Source organism: Lutjanus erythropterus, chromosome 17 (genome assembly GCF_056507025.1).
Source record: "Lutjanus erythropterus isolate fLutEry1 chromosome 17, fLutEry1.hap2, whole genome shotgun sequence".
In the NCBI taxonomy this organism is placed as follows: Eukaryota; Metazoa; Chordata; class Actinopteri; order Lutjaniformes; family Lutjanidae; genus Lutjanus; species Lutjanus erythropterus.
The window spans coordinates 31,267,427-31,280,369 of record NC_139333.1 but is presented as its reverse complement, the minus strand read 5'-3'; the positions used below and the strand labels follow the sequence as shown (position 1 = coordinate 31,280,369).

Below are 12,943 nucleotides of genomic sequence, written 5' to 3'. Positions count from 1 at the left end.
AATTCAACCACTCCCCATTAATTCTGCACAACCGTGCAATTTTGTCCAATCATAGCAACTTTTCTCTCAGTTTGACCAATCATTGTTGCTTCCCATGAGTTCCATCAAGCAGATGTTTTACTGTTCACTATTGTTTGTATTTTTATGTTTTTATTTTATCATGGGTACTGAAAAGATGAAAGAAACACAAGGTCAATCATTGTTATTGACATTTATCAATGCTCTTTGCATTTGTGTATATTATATTTCATAATTTTATGCCATTTTGACTGAGTTGGAGCTCCAAAAAGATTTTGCATCTTTGTAGAACACCTCTCAGTGCACCTCATTTAAAAATAAAGAATTTTTGTAATCCTGAGCCTGAGAACTCTTTTGTTGCAATGTTCACTTGGTCCCGCAATAACATTGCACAACATGCCTTAAAACATTTTTTTAGAAAAGCTGCTTTGAAATCAGGTATTTTAGTCTGCAGTAATCTCAAAAAATGCCTGTGAAATTCTGGAGGGACTAATTTATTATCATCATACAACACAGGGTTACACAATGAGAGTTAGAGAATAATTAAAATCAGAAAAGAATTGGGTAAAAATATAAAACAAAATAAAATATAGCAATATATACAATTATTTACATATGTACAGATACACCCTGGACATAATTCTGTAGTTCATTTTCTGAAATTGCTTTAGGTTTAATGATGTCACATCATGTATATCATATGTCCTTAAGTGTAAAATTGTAACCTTCTGTGTGTAGCTGGTGCAGATCATCATTAACACCACCCACCTGGAGCAGGCCTGCAGGTATCTGGAGGAGTTTATAACAAACATCACCAATGTCTCCCCTGAAACAGTTCACACCACGAGACTCTATGGCTTGTCCACATTCAAGGTATGTGAAAGTAACGTGGATTATTCTGTCTTTGTGTTAATTACTCAGTTTGTTCCTGGAATGCTGTGTCTTGTTACTGCTTCTCATTATTTTCAAAATCCACCAAACTGGCCCGAAGGGTGCTACACTGCACATTATTCCTTTGTCCTTGGTGCTGGAGGACAGTTCCAGGACCTGATGACAAGCTGTTCTGGTCTAGCAAATAGAGCTGCAGTATTGTCTGACCTTTTTGAAAGCACTGTGAGCTCAGCCATACCAGATCGCTGGCTGGTGCACAGCAGCGGGGCCAACCCTACAAACGCAGCCGTCCGTGACTGACTGAGTAGCTGAGTGACAAAATTAAACCACTGGTGCGACCAGCCAGGTGTTAGAGTTTCCCCATTGGCTGTTGCTCTTTCAAAATGAAGCAGTACAAACTGGTTTTAAGTACGTCATCAGGGGGCAAACGTCGAAGCCCAGTTATTGGTGCCGCCTGAGCAGTGGAGCGAGCAGAGCAGCTGCAGCAGGAGCAAACTGTGCTTGTGCATCCTCACCATTTGATCATACAACTTTGTTATTCTAAACATTTGAGTTTTATCTAGTTATATCTGGCTGTTGCGTTTACAGTATATGCATATAAAATAACATTTCATCCTTACTATCTTTCTTACAGCCGGAGAACTACATAAGATATGCTAATTATATTACTGCATCCTCAATATACGTGTGGTTTGATTCTCATTCATTGCACTGCAGCCAAATCTGTTGGGTGCTCATTAAATGTAGTCCACACTGTCTTGAGTTCATCTTTTTCTCATCTTGACATTCCAATAAAATCAAACATGTTAAATGTTTTTGGAAGTTAGGTGGAGAGAAGAGTTCAGTTTATGTTGGTAGTGAAATTTGAGCAAATGCAGAGTTAATTATACTGTGGATAGTGTCAGATCCTTTATATTTAACTCAGCTGTTTCACACTACTGTTCAGGTTTGAATTATGAGCCACCATTAACATTGCACTGTAAAGTTTGAGACAGTTTTCCTATTGAGCTTATGGCTAAGTAAGTTCTTGCTAACTTAAGATGGGCTGCAGAATGTAGAGAAGAGCAAAATAATGAACATGCTGTTCTGTTTTGACCAGCTCACCTATTTTAGACCCTAATATACAAGCGAGAGCACATTTTTCCATATTATTATGTTTTTAATTTTTTTTTCAATATTTATGTGGTGCACATTTTTTAAAAATAAATGTGTCTTAATCAAACTTGACCCCATTATTGTAGCAAACTTTATATTTAAAGTAATTTTTAGTAATTCAGAAAAGTTAATATGGGTGAATGAGAGTTAATGTCTAGCAATGTGTACAACACACTGATTAGTGTTAAGAAGTGTTAAATTTAAATGATTAATTTTATTATTAATAAAATTAAGCCATTAATTACACTAAATCAGTGTTGAGGTATCAACTCTCCAAAAAGAGTGATGTGAACACTTCAAAAGTAAATCAATTTGGGTATGCTGATTTTGTTGTGTGATCAGACTAATTATTAACTAATTATTAGAGCTGCAACAATTAATCAATTATTAAATCAATCACTGACTATTTAAATAATCAATTAATCATTTTGAGTAATTAAAAAAATCTGATTTCAGCTTCTTAAATGTGAATATTTTCTGCTTTCTTTACTCCTCTCTGACAGTAAACTGAATATCTGTGGGTTGTGGGGAAAAGAAGATATTTGAGGACGTCATCTTGGACTTTGGGAAACACTGATTTCACCATTTCCTGACATTTTACGGACCAAACAACTATTAATCAGTTAATTGACTATGAAAACAGTCAGTAGTCTCAGCCCTACTAATCCTAACCAGTTTCTAGTGGCAGTATTCACTAAATAATTACCCTTCGTGTGTGTTTTCAAACTACTGTCCTAGAGTAGTAGTAGTAGTACATAGAGGACTCATTGAGCAGAATAGGAGAGAAACCAGCTGTCCATGTGCTGAGAGGTCTGAGGGAGGATACAGTGAAAACACACAGGTTACAACCAGTCTGACAAAACACTCTATACAATGAATCATAGAAAAACAGGAAACATATGCATATAGAAACAGGTGAAAGGGGCGGGTCCTCAGTCACTCTATTCCTGACTGACTGTAGGTAAAACAGTATTTAGTTCTGTTTAGTCTTGTCAAATGGACTTATAGAATGTCTTTTCCAGGATGCTCGTCACGCTGCAGAGGGAGAGATTTACACCAAACTCAACCAGAAGATCGACGAGTTTATCCAGCTAGCAGACTATGAGTGGGGCATGGCTGAGTCGGACGGTCGTGCCTCTGGATACCTCATGGACCTGATCAACTTCCTGCGCTCCACCTTCCAGGTCTTCACACACCTGCCGGTGAGTGTGATCCACCTACTAACCTCTGAGCCATTGAACCTGCCGCTTTCCTGTTGGAACTGTGGGACATCGTCTTCTTGGTTTTTTTTACCCATTTTAGCTGCTGTCAAATGGTGTTTGGCAGTGTTGGTTGTATTTTTGTTGATTGTAGGGATGTGATAATTCTTTTTTTCTGTCTTTTTTTTCCCTGAACTGTCTTCTGCTTCTGCTTTATGTTCCTCACATCCCTAAAATGTGTGTGTTGTCTGAAAGTGAATAGTTTGACATTTTGAGTTAAAAGTTGGACTAAGTATGTGTTGCATTGGTGGTCTGTCCATATGCATGGTAACTGTGCTGTTACTGACTTGTCGACTGCTACTGCACATCTGACATTATCTTTAACAAGACACATTTGGTGATATCAAAGTGTGAAGGACTTGGTCAGTAAATGTGTGTTTTGGCCCAGAAAGCTGACAGCTCTCAGTGGGCCGCTTGCCTGCTCTTCTCTCTGACATCTCTCATCATGTCTTGAATGAGTTCCAGCTTATTTTCTTTTTTGTCAACAACGTCTCCTGTCCTCCCATCCACACCCCCTGTAACATACAGCGCTGTAACTAATTTGTTTTACTAGCAGTTTTACTTCTTGATTAATTTGACTTGTCAAGCATGCAAGATATCTCTAGTTGAATTTACCTCCTCCTGTCCATTTATTGTTGCCACATTTCTTTTCCTGTCCTTTCCCTCTTTCCCTTCCCCTCTTCCATTTTTTGGTTTGGGGGTGTCTCTGCTCAGAATAACAACAATGACCATGCATCGATGTCGGTGAGTATTCCTGCCTGGCTGTTACAACATTACGCTGCCGTCCTACAGGCAGAGGGGACATGATAAGCATGCTTATGTTTGACTATGGAAGCTCCACTACTCCAGGCTTGTTGGTTCCTCTGGCACCTGTAACCTTTAGTGAGGACACTGAAGGACAGTGTTTACAGTTACATTTTAGCAATAAATCCTTCCACCCAAGGGGATTTTGAGTGAGAGAAGACCAAGCAACAACCGCCACAGCTAGAAGCTAAAGCAAGAGTGGAACATCCTCTAATGACCACGAGAAAGCTTATTCACTTATCTCTAACTCTCTCTTGAAATACAAAGTCAGTCTTTTTTCCATTAGACACGGTTTCAGTAGCTACTATTACTTCTTTACTATATCTTGCTTGCATGAAGGGTGGCCATGATTGCAGAACAAAAGGGGTAAAAATGGAATACAACTATCATCATGTGTGACAAAATAATCTCAACTCAGAAGTTATTAGCTTTTTTTCTCTGAGCTTTCAACCACATCTTACAGGGTTCAGTTATGTTGTCACCAGGGATGTCAGTGGTTAACCTTTAATCGGTTGACCACCAAGAATATTTTTGACTGGTTACACATGTCGATCTATACTTCAATTTGCATGCATCAAAGAGTCTGACTCTGCAGGCTGTTCACCTCTCACTCCTCACCCAGCTCAATGCACTCTGCTCTGGCTGAGTCGGTGTGTAGTGTGCTGCTGTAGGACAGCGTGTTGCAGAGCAGCAGCTATCACTCTGCAGACCATTACATTAGCAAAATAATATGACAAAAACAACCGGCAATGGATTCAGCACTTTGTCAATAGGCAATATATTTGTCCAGTCATCTAACATTAGTGTGGGAACATTTCCTGCAGGAAAGGCAACAAAATCCAGTGTATATTGTGTGATGCTTCTCTTCAGTTTAGTAGTAGCACTGCACCATGCTGTACCACATTTAGACCAATCACATGGCTGTCATGTCCAAGGATGGCTCACAGCCAAAGATCACGTGCTGCTAGCTGGGGGGTGAAAGTGTGACAGCTGGCGTTATTCTGCCAATCAGTATGGTAGAGGGTGAGAAATTCAAAGAGCTAGTTTCTACCTTGACTGAGAACATTGAAAAACATTTTGAGGACAAGATGGATGAGCTAAAAGTCATGCTAGCCAGAATAGACAAGGTAGCTCTGACCACTGATTGCTGCACAACTCTCACAATGAAATTTACATCACAATTGCCTGTCACTTCATCAGTGCTGACTGGGAGGTGCAGTCCAGTGTGTCCCACAGAGCTTCTCCGTCTTCAGTCTCCATCAAGGCCTGAATATTCTCCCAAACAGATGCATGCACGAACTTCTGCAGACACCATGACCACAAAGTAGTTAAGCCTCTCACTCTGCCAGAGGTTGTCTGACAACCTTGCAGAGAAGTTGATTAGTGTGATGGAGATGGGAGGATGATAGGCACCTCTTGTATTTCATGTCATTTTGCGTTTTTTCTTATAAATAAACCAGTTAATTAACAGTTAATGGGTGTTTAGCTATCACAAGCTAAATTAAATTAACTGACATCCCTAGTTGTCACACATGCTGCTCCCAAGTTCTAGAATGATCTTCCATGTTCAGCTGGAATCAAGTCTCAGACATTATGGTCCTGAGTTCCTGTAAAGACCTTGATGGTTACTGTCCATCTCACTCACTGTTTTCTGTTTGCACACATCAGCCCTGATGCATGCTTTTGTAACATAACATAAACCTGGGTTGTTAAAATCAGTAGAAATGTTTGGAATGTGAAATGTTTGATGCCATCAACTGACACATTCTCAGTGTTTTGCATGAAACTAGTTTCACAAAGTTGAGTTTGAGTTGCAACTCAGTTTCAAACAAGTTTCAAGTGTGTCGCAGAGGGCTCGACACCATGCATCTCAACTACGGCTTAGTTTTTCAACCAATTTAAGTTGTGTGAAAGTTTCACTGTGTAAAGCCAGCCTTAGGTTTAGTTTTTGCCTTAACTGTTGAATTTTGACATGAGGGATTTTGGGTAATCTGGGGCTGGTTTCACAAAGATAGACTCTTAGGTCTTAACTATCTTAAGCAGGACTATGGCACAATGAATTGTGGGTAAATTAAAACCCTTTTCAAAATAAAAACAATGGCCAACAGAGAGACTGCATCCAACCACTCAGCTCTGTCTACCCCAGCAGAAAATATGTCTTTTTGAGGACTTCAACAGTTACAAGGACATTTTACCTGAAAGATTTAGTGAAGGGTATAACAAGACAAAAAAATCTTATATAGAAAAAAATTGCAGCAACAGTAAATGTTGTTAATCTGGTCATTGAAAGATGTTCAAAAAAAGATATAAAAATTATGGTTCAACACGCAAAGAAAGGAATCTGGAGGACCACAGGAAAAGTGTAAAGACACTACAGAAATGGTGCTGAAGGTAACAGTGTTACCAAGCCATAAATTATGAGCCATGTTTTCCTCTTTTTTGGTTGTTGGGTGCTACAGATCAGTTGGTGGCACTGATTGTTACCATGGTAACATGGGTCTTAAGCCTGAGACACCCTGGGGATAAGGTGTCTATTTTTTGGTTTAGGGTTACAGGTTAGGGTTAACTTGCAACAGACTAATCAGTGAGCAAAATTAAGACTAGTCTACCACTGCAGACTAGTCTAAAATATCTTTGTGAATCTGGCCCCTGGTCCCTGCACTAGCTCCTTCCCCCTCAGGATGATCATCAGTCAGTGAGGTGTAAACAGTTGACATGTTCGAGCTTCACTTCCTGTACTGTACAAAATAGACACTTCTTAGATTCCTTAAAAAAGATAGGGTATAATTCATTCTGGTCTCTTTTGATCCTGTGAACTGCTACTCCAACTGCATGATGGGAAGTCTTTAATGAGCTTCAGTATAATTTCTCTCCCCTAAATTACTTTGAGAAAACGTTCAGCAGATTGTTTCAAAGTCCCTCTCTGATGGCAGAATTATGGGGCTGAGTCCGATGATTCCTGCAGTGATTGGTCAGGTGTCTGGAGGTGACAGAGTATGCAGGTTGAAGCTAAGCTATCTTTTTTCATCCTTCACATGACTGTGTGTTCAGCCAAGTGCAACACCATGAATTCCTTCAAGAAAATACTAAATGGTACACTGTTCCCCCCATTTGAACAATTTATTTTAGTTACAGAACTTTTCTCCCTTGTTTTGAGTGTAGCCATTTAGAAAAGGTGTAAACACTTTTGTGGTCGGGCGACACGTCACACAGTCAAGTTCATTTGAAGCATACTGAAACTGGACTGACATTTTACTCCCACACACCCCCAGTTGGCCTCACATCATTGTTTATTTAAAGCTCCATTTTCCAAATCTACACTAAACCCAAGCTGGCATTCTGAAGTCCATTTTGAAAAAGCTCAGTCTTCAGGTCTTAAAAACAGCAGCTTAGTGACGTACTTTAGCTGTATTTCCATGACGCATTATGACTTAACTCAACTCCACTCACCTTTGCTACTTCTACTTTGTTTTTCCATTGCAGATAGTACTCCGTAGTACTCCGGGTGCATTGGTCTTGAGAAGCGGCAGCCTTTATTCACTGAAAAACTGTAACCTAAACAACAACAACAACATTTACTGCCATATTGACAGCTTCACTGCTCACCTTTTCCACCCCTCCACTGCATTTATTTTCATACTCTTTCCGTGACTCACAACGCTAGACAGGAACTTTGCTTTTCTTATAAAGGAGGATATGAAAGCATTGTGTTCTTGATACATTTGTACTACATCAATTGAACACAGTTTTCAGGGCTGCTAATTTTTGAGTGTATAAAAAAGTGTGGTCGTTATTGATGGTAGCTTTGCTGTTAACAAGGCCAAGTTTGTGCAAGACATTCTGTCCCGTGCGACCAATCAGTGGTCTGCAGGAGTTTCACGTCACCTTTTAGAATCAGCTCAGCTTACTTGGAACAAATGTTGCTAAAAATATCAATTTATTGATACTCAGTATTTGAACTACTTATTTTCCCCAAGTACCAGCTGCACTTTCTCATTCTCTCTTTTTTTTTGAAGAAAGAAGTTGACACACAGACCCCTGCAGAGTTCCCATAGTCCCGCCTTCTTTCACTTAGGCTGGAGATATACTTACTTTTAACTTCACATTTGCATGTGCACCCTTATGCCTCATGTATTCTGTGTCCATTTGGATCCATGGAAACGTGGTTAAATAGCTGATGTATATATATATATAGGGAAACAAAACAGTAATATACAAGACTGTTGGACAACAACCAAGCAACCACAAAATCAGCAACAACAACAAAAAAAGTGTACATGATATACACATACCTACACACAGATACACACGTAAACACATACAAAAAATGGAGGGAAAAACAAAAAGCAGGAAAAAGAAAAGAAAAAAAAATAATAAAAACAAAAAAACATAGAATAGAATAAAATAAAAGTTCAATAGCTAATATATCTCCAGTCTTACTCACAGTATTGTCGTCTTTTTGTCACTCATCTTATTTGCTCTGGTTGAATAGCAGTTGTCATGCTATAGCATTGTTATAATTATGTTTCTTTATGTTAATTATGTTCAATTCTAAAAATTTTTGTCCTCAATTTTAAGTATTTTTTTCACAGTGGTATTGAAGATGGTATCTAATATGATATTTTTCAAGGTGTAAAAAATCAAAAGTAGAAATTCCAGTATTGTCACAGCACTACTTGGAATCTTGATGGCGATAATACCAAAAGAAGTAAAAGTATCAGGTACTGTCCATGATGAAAAAACCAAAGTGAGTTGAGTCAAGTCATACCATGCACTGGAAAAATACTTTTTGAGTGAGAGTAGTCACTTGTTTCTGTGAGCATGCATAGAGTTAAAAACCTTTTCCTTAGTGAGACATCGGTGTGTGAACAGTCTCCAAGTTGGCTACCAGAGTCATCAGTTTGCTCGTGTGAATTTGCAGTCATCTGGCTGAGATGTGATACCAGCTCATGTTGGGTGAATGGACAACCCTTATTGTTGCCACACCATGTATCACTGCTGTCTGTCTGCCGTCAGTTGTCAGCATGAAGGATGTTAAAGGGGATGCTGTGGGGCTCTGGCTGTGCATTATCCCTGACACTTGAATCACCACATCATCCCTGGGTTTGACAGTTTTTGCATGAGTATCTGTGAGAATGGATTGTTTTGATCTGCTGTTCTGTTCACCACAAACACTAACCTGTGATTTACAGATCCATTCAAAGTTACTGTTAGCGTTTCAAACTCTTGAGGGGAGATTTAATTTAAAGCAACTCCACTTGTTTCAAGGTGGATAAAAAGTTCAAACAATCTGCTCACAACAGGAGTGATATCAAAAAACTCTCAAGTGGTGGAAACGCTCACAATTCTTGATTGCTTTGGAGTTGTAAACATGATGCTGTGAAAGTATGTAAACTGTTCCATGTGTATAATTATTGATTGAACTTATGTTGTGCCTTACCTGCATGTGTTGGGCTATTTGTGGTTTTTATTTTGTGTGATGTTTTGCAAAGAACGCACATTGGGAAACTAACATCAGAATTAAAGGTCTCATATGTTTTACGGAGATGAAATGTTAGTTTGACTTCATGTTGTGATATTCATGGCAAGGTGAGAGTTTATGACAAAAATCTCTTAAATTCTAAAAACTGTCCAGTATAGTCAACACTTGTTTTTTTTATATTTGAGGACTTCAGTCACACTGTAGTTCTTAATGAAGCTAGATCAGGGGTTGGGAACCTTTGAATCTCGTAAAGATATTAATGTTATTAATTAGATTAATTGCACATATACACAAACCAATTCATTTGAGCCCTTCCTATTTCTTCTGTAAGTAACAAAAAGAAATCTTGCTTAGATACCTTTAGGGGCAAGTGAGGACTCATAATTTGGGGATTTGGAGTAACTAATACAAAAATTAAATTAAAATTAATTGTCCTACTTTTTCTTCAACTTTTGGATACACCATCTCTCTTTCACTTGTCAGATACACACACGAGTGTTTTCTGCTTCATGGACAGGGGGCTCTGAGTCATGACATTCATCAACATCTTTTGTTCAACCAGACACCCACATGCTCTGTCTTTGTCCTTTTGTCTTTGTTTTTCATGAAACTTATCTTTGATAACAATAATCGACTGTCACTGTGATTGGTGGTTACCATTGCAGTTTGTATTGACATTATCCATCGATACAAATCACTGCTTTCAAAGCTTCATGGACCTTTCTGTCTGCACTGATATCAACATTAGGATACATGGTGCACAGAAGTAGACTGTGTATTCAGACTTGCCAGTCCTGAGTCTTGTGCTAATCTTGGTGAGGCTGAAGGATCACACAGCATGTCCGCAGCAGCGACTCTCCTTTTGGTTTCAAACAGACTTGTCTTGTCAGCAATGAGCTGTTCACCTCGTCCATGTGTGCCACAATCTCAGATAATCTTCCACTGCAAGTCAGCTGTTCTCTACCAAAGGATTTATTAAAGTAGTCAGATGCAAGACAAAAAATTCCTTTGTGTTCAGGCTAAACACATCTTAAAACCTCGGTCACACCAGAAAGTGGCACAGCTAAGTTCATCCGATAAGCCAACCAGCTGCTGTTAGCTTCCTCTGCTTTAGACTGTAACCTTTGCAGTTGGTCAGTAGGGATGTCATGGTGGGGAAATTCTCACACTGGTTATTAAATTTGTGACATGACCAGTGTTACCAACCACATGTAAGGCTGTGATTGGCCTCCAGCATGGCCCATACTTTAGACATAGTTTAGTTGGTATTAAACAAGTACACACATGGAACCATCCTGATCCAAAACTTCCTGTTTACTTCCAGTATACTGGTTGAATATTCTTTTTTTCTAACATTATTTTTCAAAATGTGACATACCATTGTGACATGTAACTAAGGTAGATAGCAAAGAATGGAAACACTCATTCAAATAATAAAAGGTGACATACTGAATATACATTTATATACCCCCCAAAACCCTGCACCCAAACTCCCATTCTCCCCCAGTTCCATTTAAGTTTAAAACATTTAAATTCATATTATTCACAGGTCTTTCTCTCAGTTGTTCTATCACTGACCTCTCTCTTCCACCCCACCACTGAAATTAGGTCACATCATAATTCAAGTCTGACTATAAACCATTAAGGAAAGATGAATTCTAAAAAGTGAAGGGAGTTAATTAAACAATGGACATGAATTTAATTAATAATTCATCAGTATATTGGCAAAATAATTAATTAATAATAATTTGTAGACAAGAAAGGAAAAGAAAAAATATTAAATGAGGATAAAAGGATGTCATCCCCCTATTTGGTTGTTGACTTGTTGTTTATCCGTTGGCTGTTACAGTATATGTCTACAGTTAAGGTACTTTTTGTTTAGCTGAGGTGCATTATGGTATACTGGTATGGTAAAACTGATTGAACATTCTGCTGCTGCTGTGTCTGTACAGAGCTATAATCAGTTATAATTAATTATGATTACACTATTATGATCAATTATAATAGACCGTGGACAGTTATGTAATCAGTGTATTCCTGGACACTGTGTAACACCAGTAACACCTGCTACCGTGGCAAGCCTATTGGTCATAAGTACACATTTGGGTGTTAAATGCAGCGTCAATGATTGGTCCCATTCATATGTAACTAATTGATATCACTAAAAAATATCAACAGTGACTGTTCTGCATGCGTGTGACTGTTGTGCAAAATCTGACCAAGCACTCTCTGCTAGCTTTCAGTATTTGGCAGTTCCCCTTGATTCATACGATATAGTTGAGAAGAAGAAGTACACACATCTACCCAACTTAATCCAAAATGTCATTTTTATCAGGCATCACCGTTTTGTTAGGAATAACTTCATTAATACCTGTTTCTGTATGTCAGTGGTCATGCAAGTGTTGTTTTACACAACCCATTGACGTGTTTTCCACTCTCTGACATTTGACAGCTGTCAAGTTCTTTCAGCAGAAAGACTCTTAATTGTTGTTAACAAACTTTTGAAAATGGAAGAAAATTAAATAATCAGGTATCGCTGAAGAAGCTTTATTGCTCACAACCCATAGGTTCCTGACCCCTGGCCTAGATAGTAGATTGTGTGAAGTGCTTGTGGCTTTGACTGATACATGTTTGCACCTGTATCTCTGTTTATCCAGATTTCAAGGTGGAGTTAACAGGAGCTAATTATCTTCTGCTCTCCTTGCTCTTTATCTCCCATATCTTTACTCCTGTATACTCTCCCCACAAACCCTCCTTCTGTTCTTTCACCCTTTAACCTTTTATTCTCTTGCTGATTGTTTTCTACAATCATTTATGCCTCTTTACTCTCCTGCTTTTACTCCCCTGTTCTTCCTACACACTTTCTCAACCCATACTGTACATGATCTCTCCCTCTTTTTATTCATTTTTTACTTGCCTTCCATCCTTCTTTGTTTTCCTCCTCATCCTCTTCGTAATCTTTCCTACATCTTTACATCTTTCCTTCCCCTTTTGTACCCTCTCTCCTTGTCCTCCCATCTTCTCACTGTCCCTCTCTCTGCAGGGTAAAGTGGCCCAGACAGCTTGTATGTCGGCCTGCAAGCATCTGTCCACGTCACTGATGCAGATGCTGCTGGACACAGAACTCAAACAGATCAGTATGGGGGCCATTCAGCAATTCAACTTAGATGTCATTCAGTGTGAATGTAAGTAAAAATAAATAATTCTCATTTTTATTGATGTCATAATTCATTGTTATTTGTAAAGGGCTGGTTAGTCTTCAGATAGATGAACTTGGTAATCCACATGGGTTGTAGAATCATAATCTTATGTTTAATGTGAGCAAACTGCAAAG

General features: G+C 38.7%; 1 protein-coding gene across 2 annotated transcripts in view; it reads left to right on the top strand.

The window, feature by feature from the left end:
* exoc6 (exocyst complex component 6) overlaps positions 1-12,943 on the top strand; it is a 76,239-nt gene that overhangs the window by 45,697 nt on the left and 17,599 nt on the right. Inside the window, exons 18-21 of one of the 2 annotated variants that reach the window (XM_084740091.1) lie at positions 757-891; positions 3,087-3,266; positions 4,038-4,067; positions 12,653-12,794. In XM_084740091.1, the coding sequence (XP_084596217.1) occupies positions 757-891; positions 3,087-3,266; positions 4,038-4,067; positions 12,653-12,794 (487 nt within the window). The remainder of the gene's footprint in view (positions 1-756; positions 892-3,086; positions 3,267-4,037; positions 4,068-12,652; positions 12,795-12,943) is intronic. The other variant, XM_084740092.1, reaches the window with a different exon arrangement.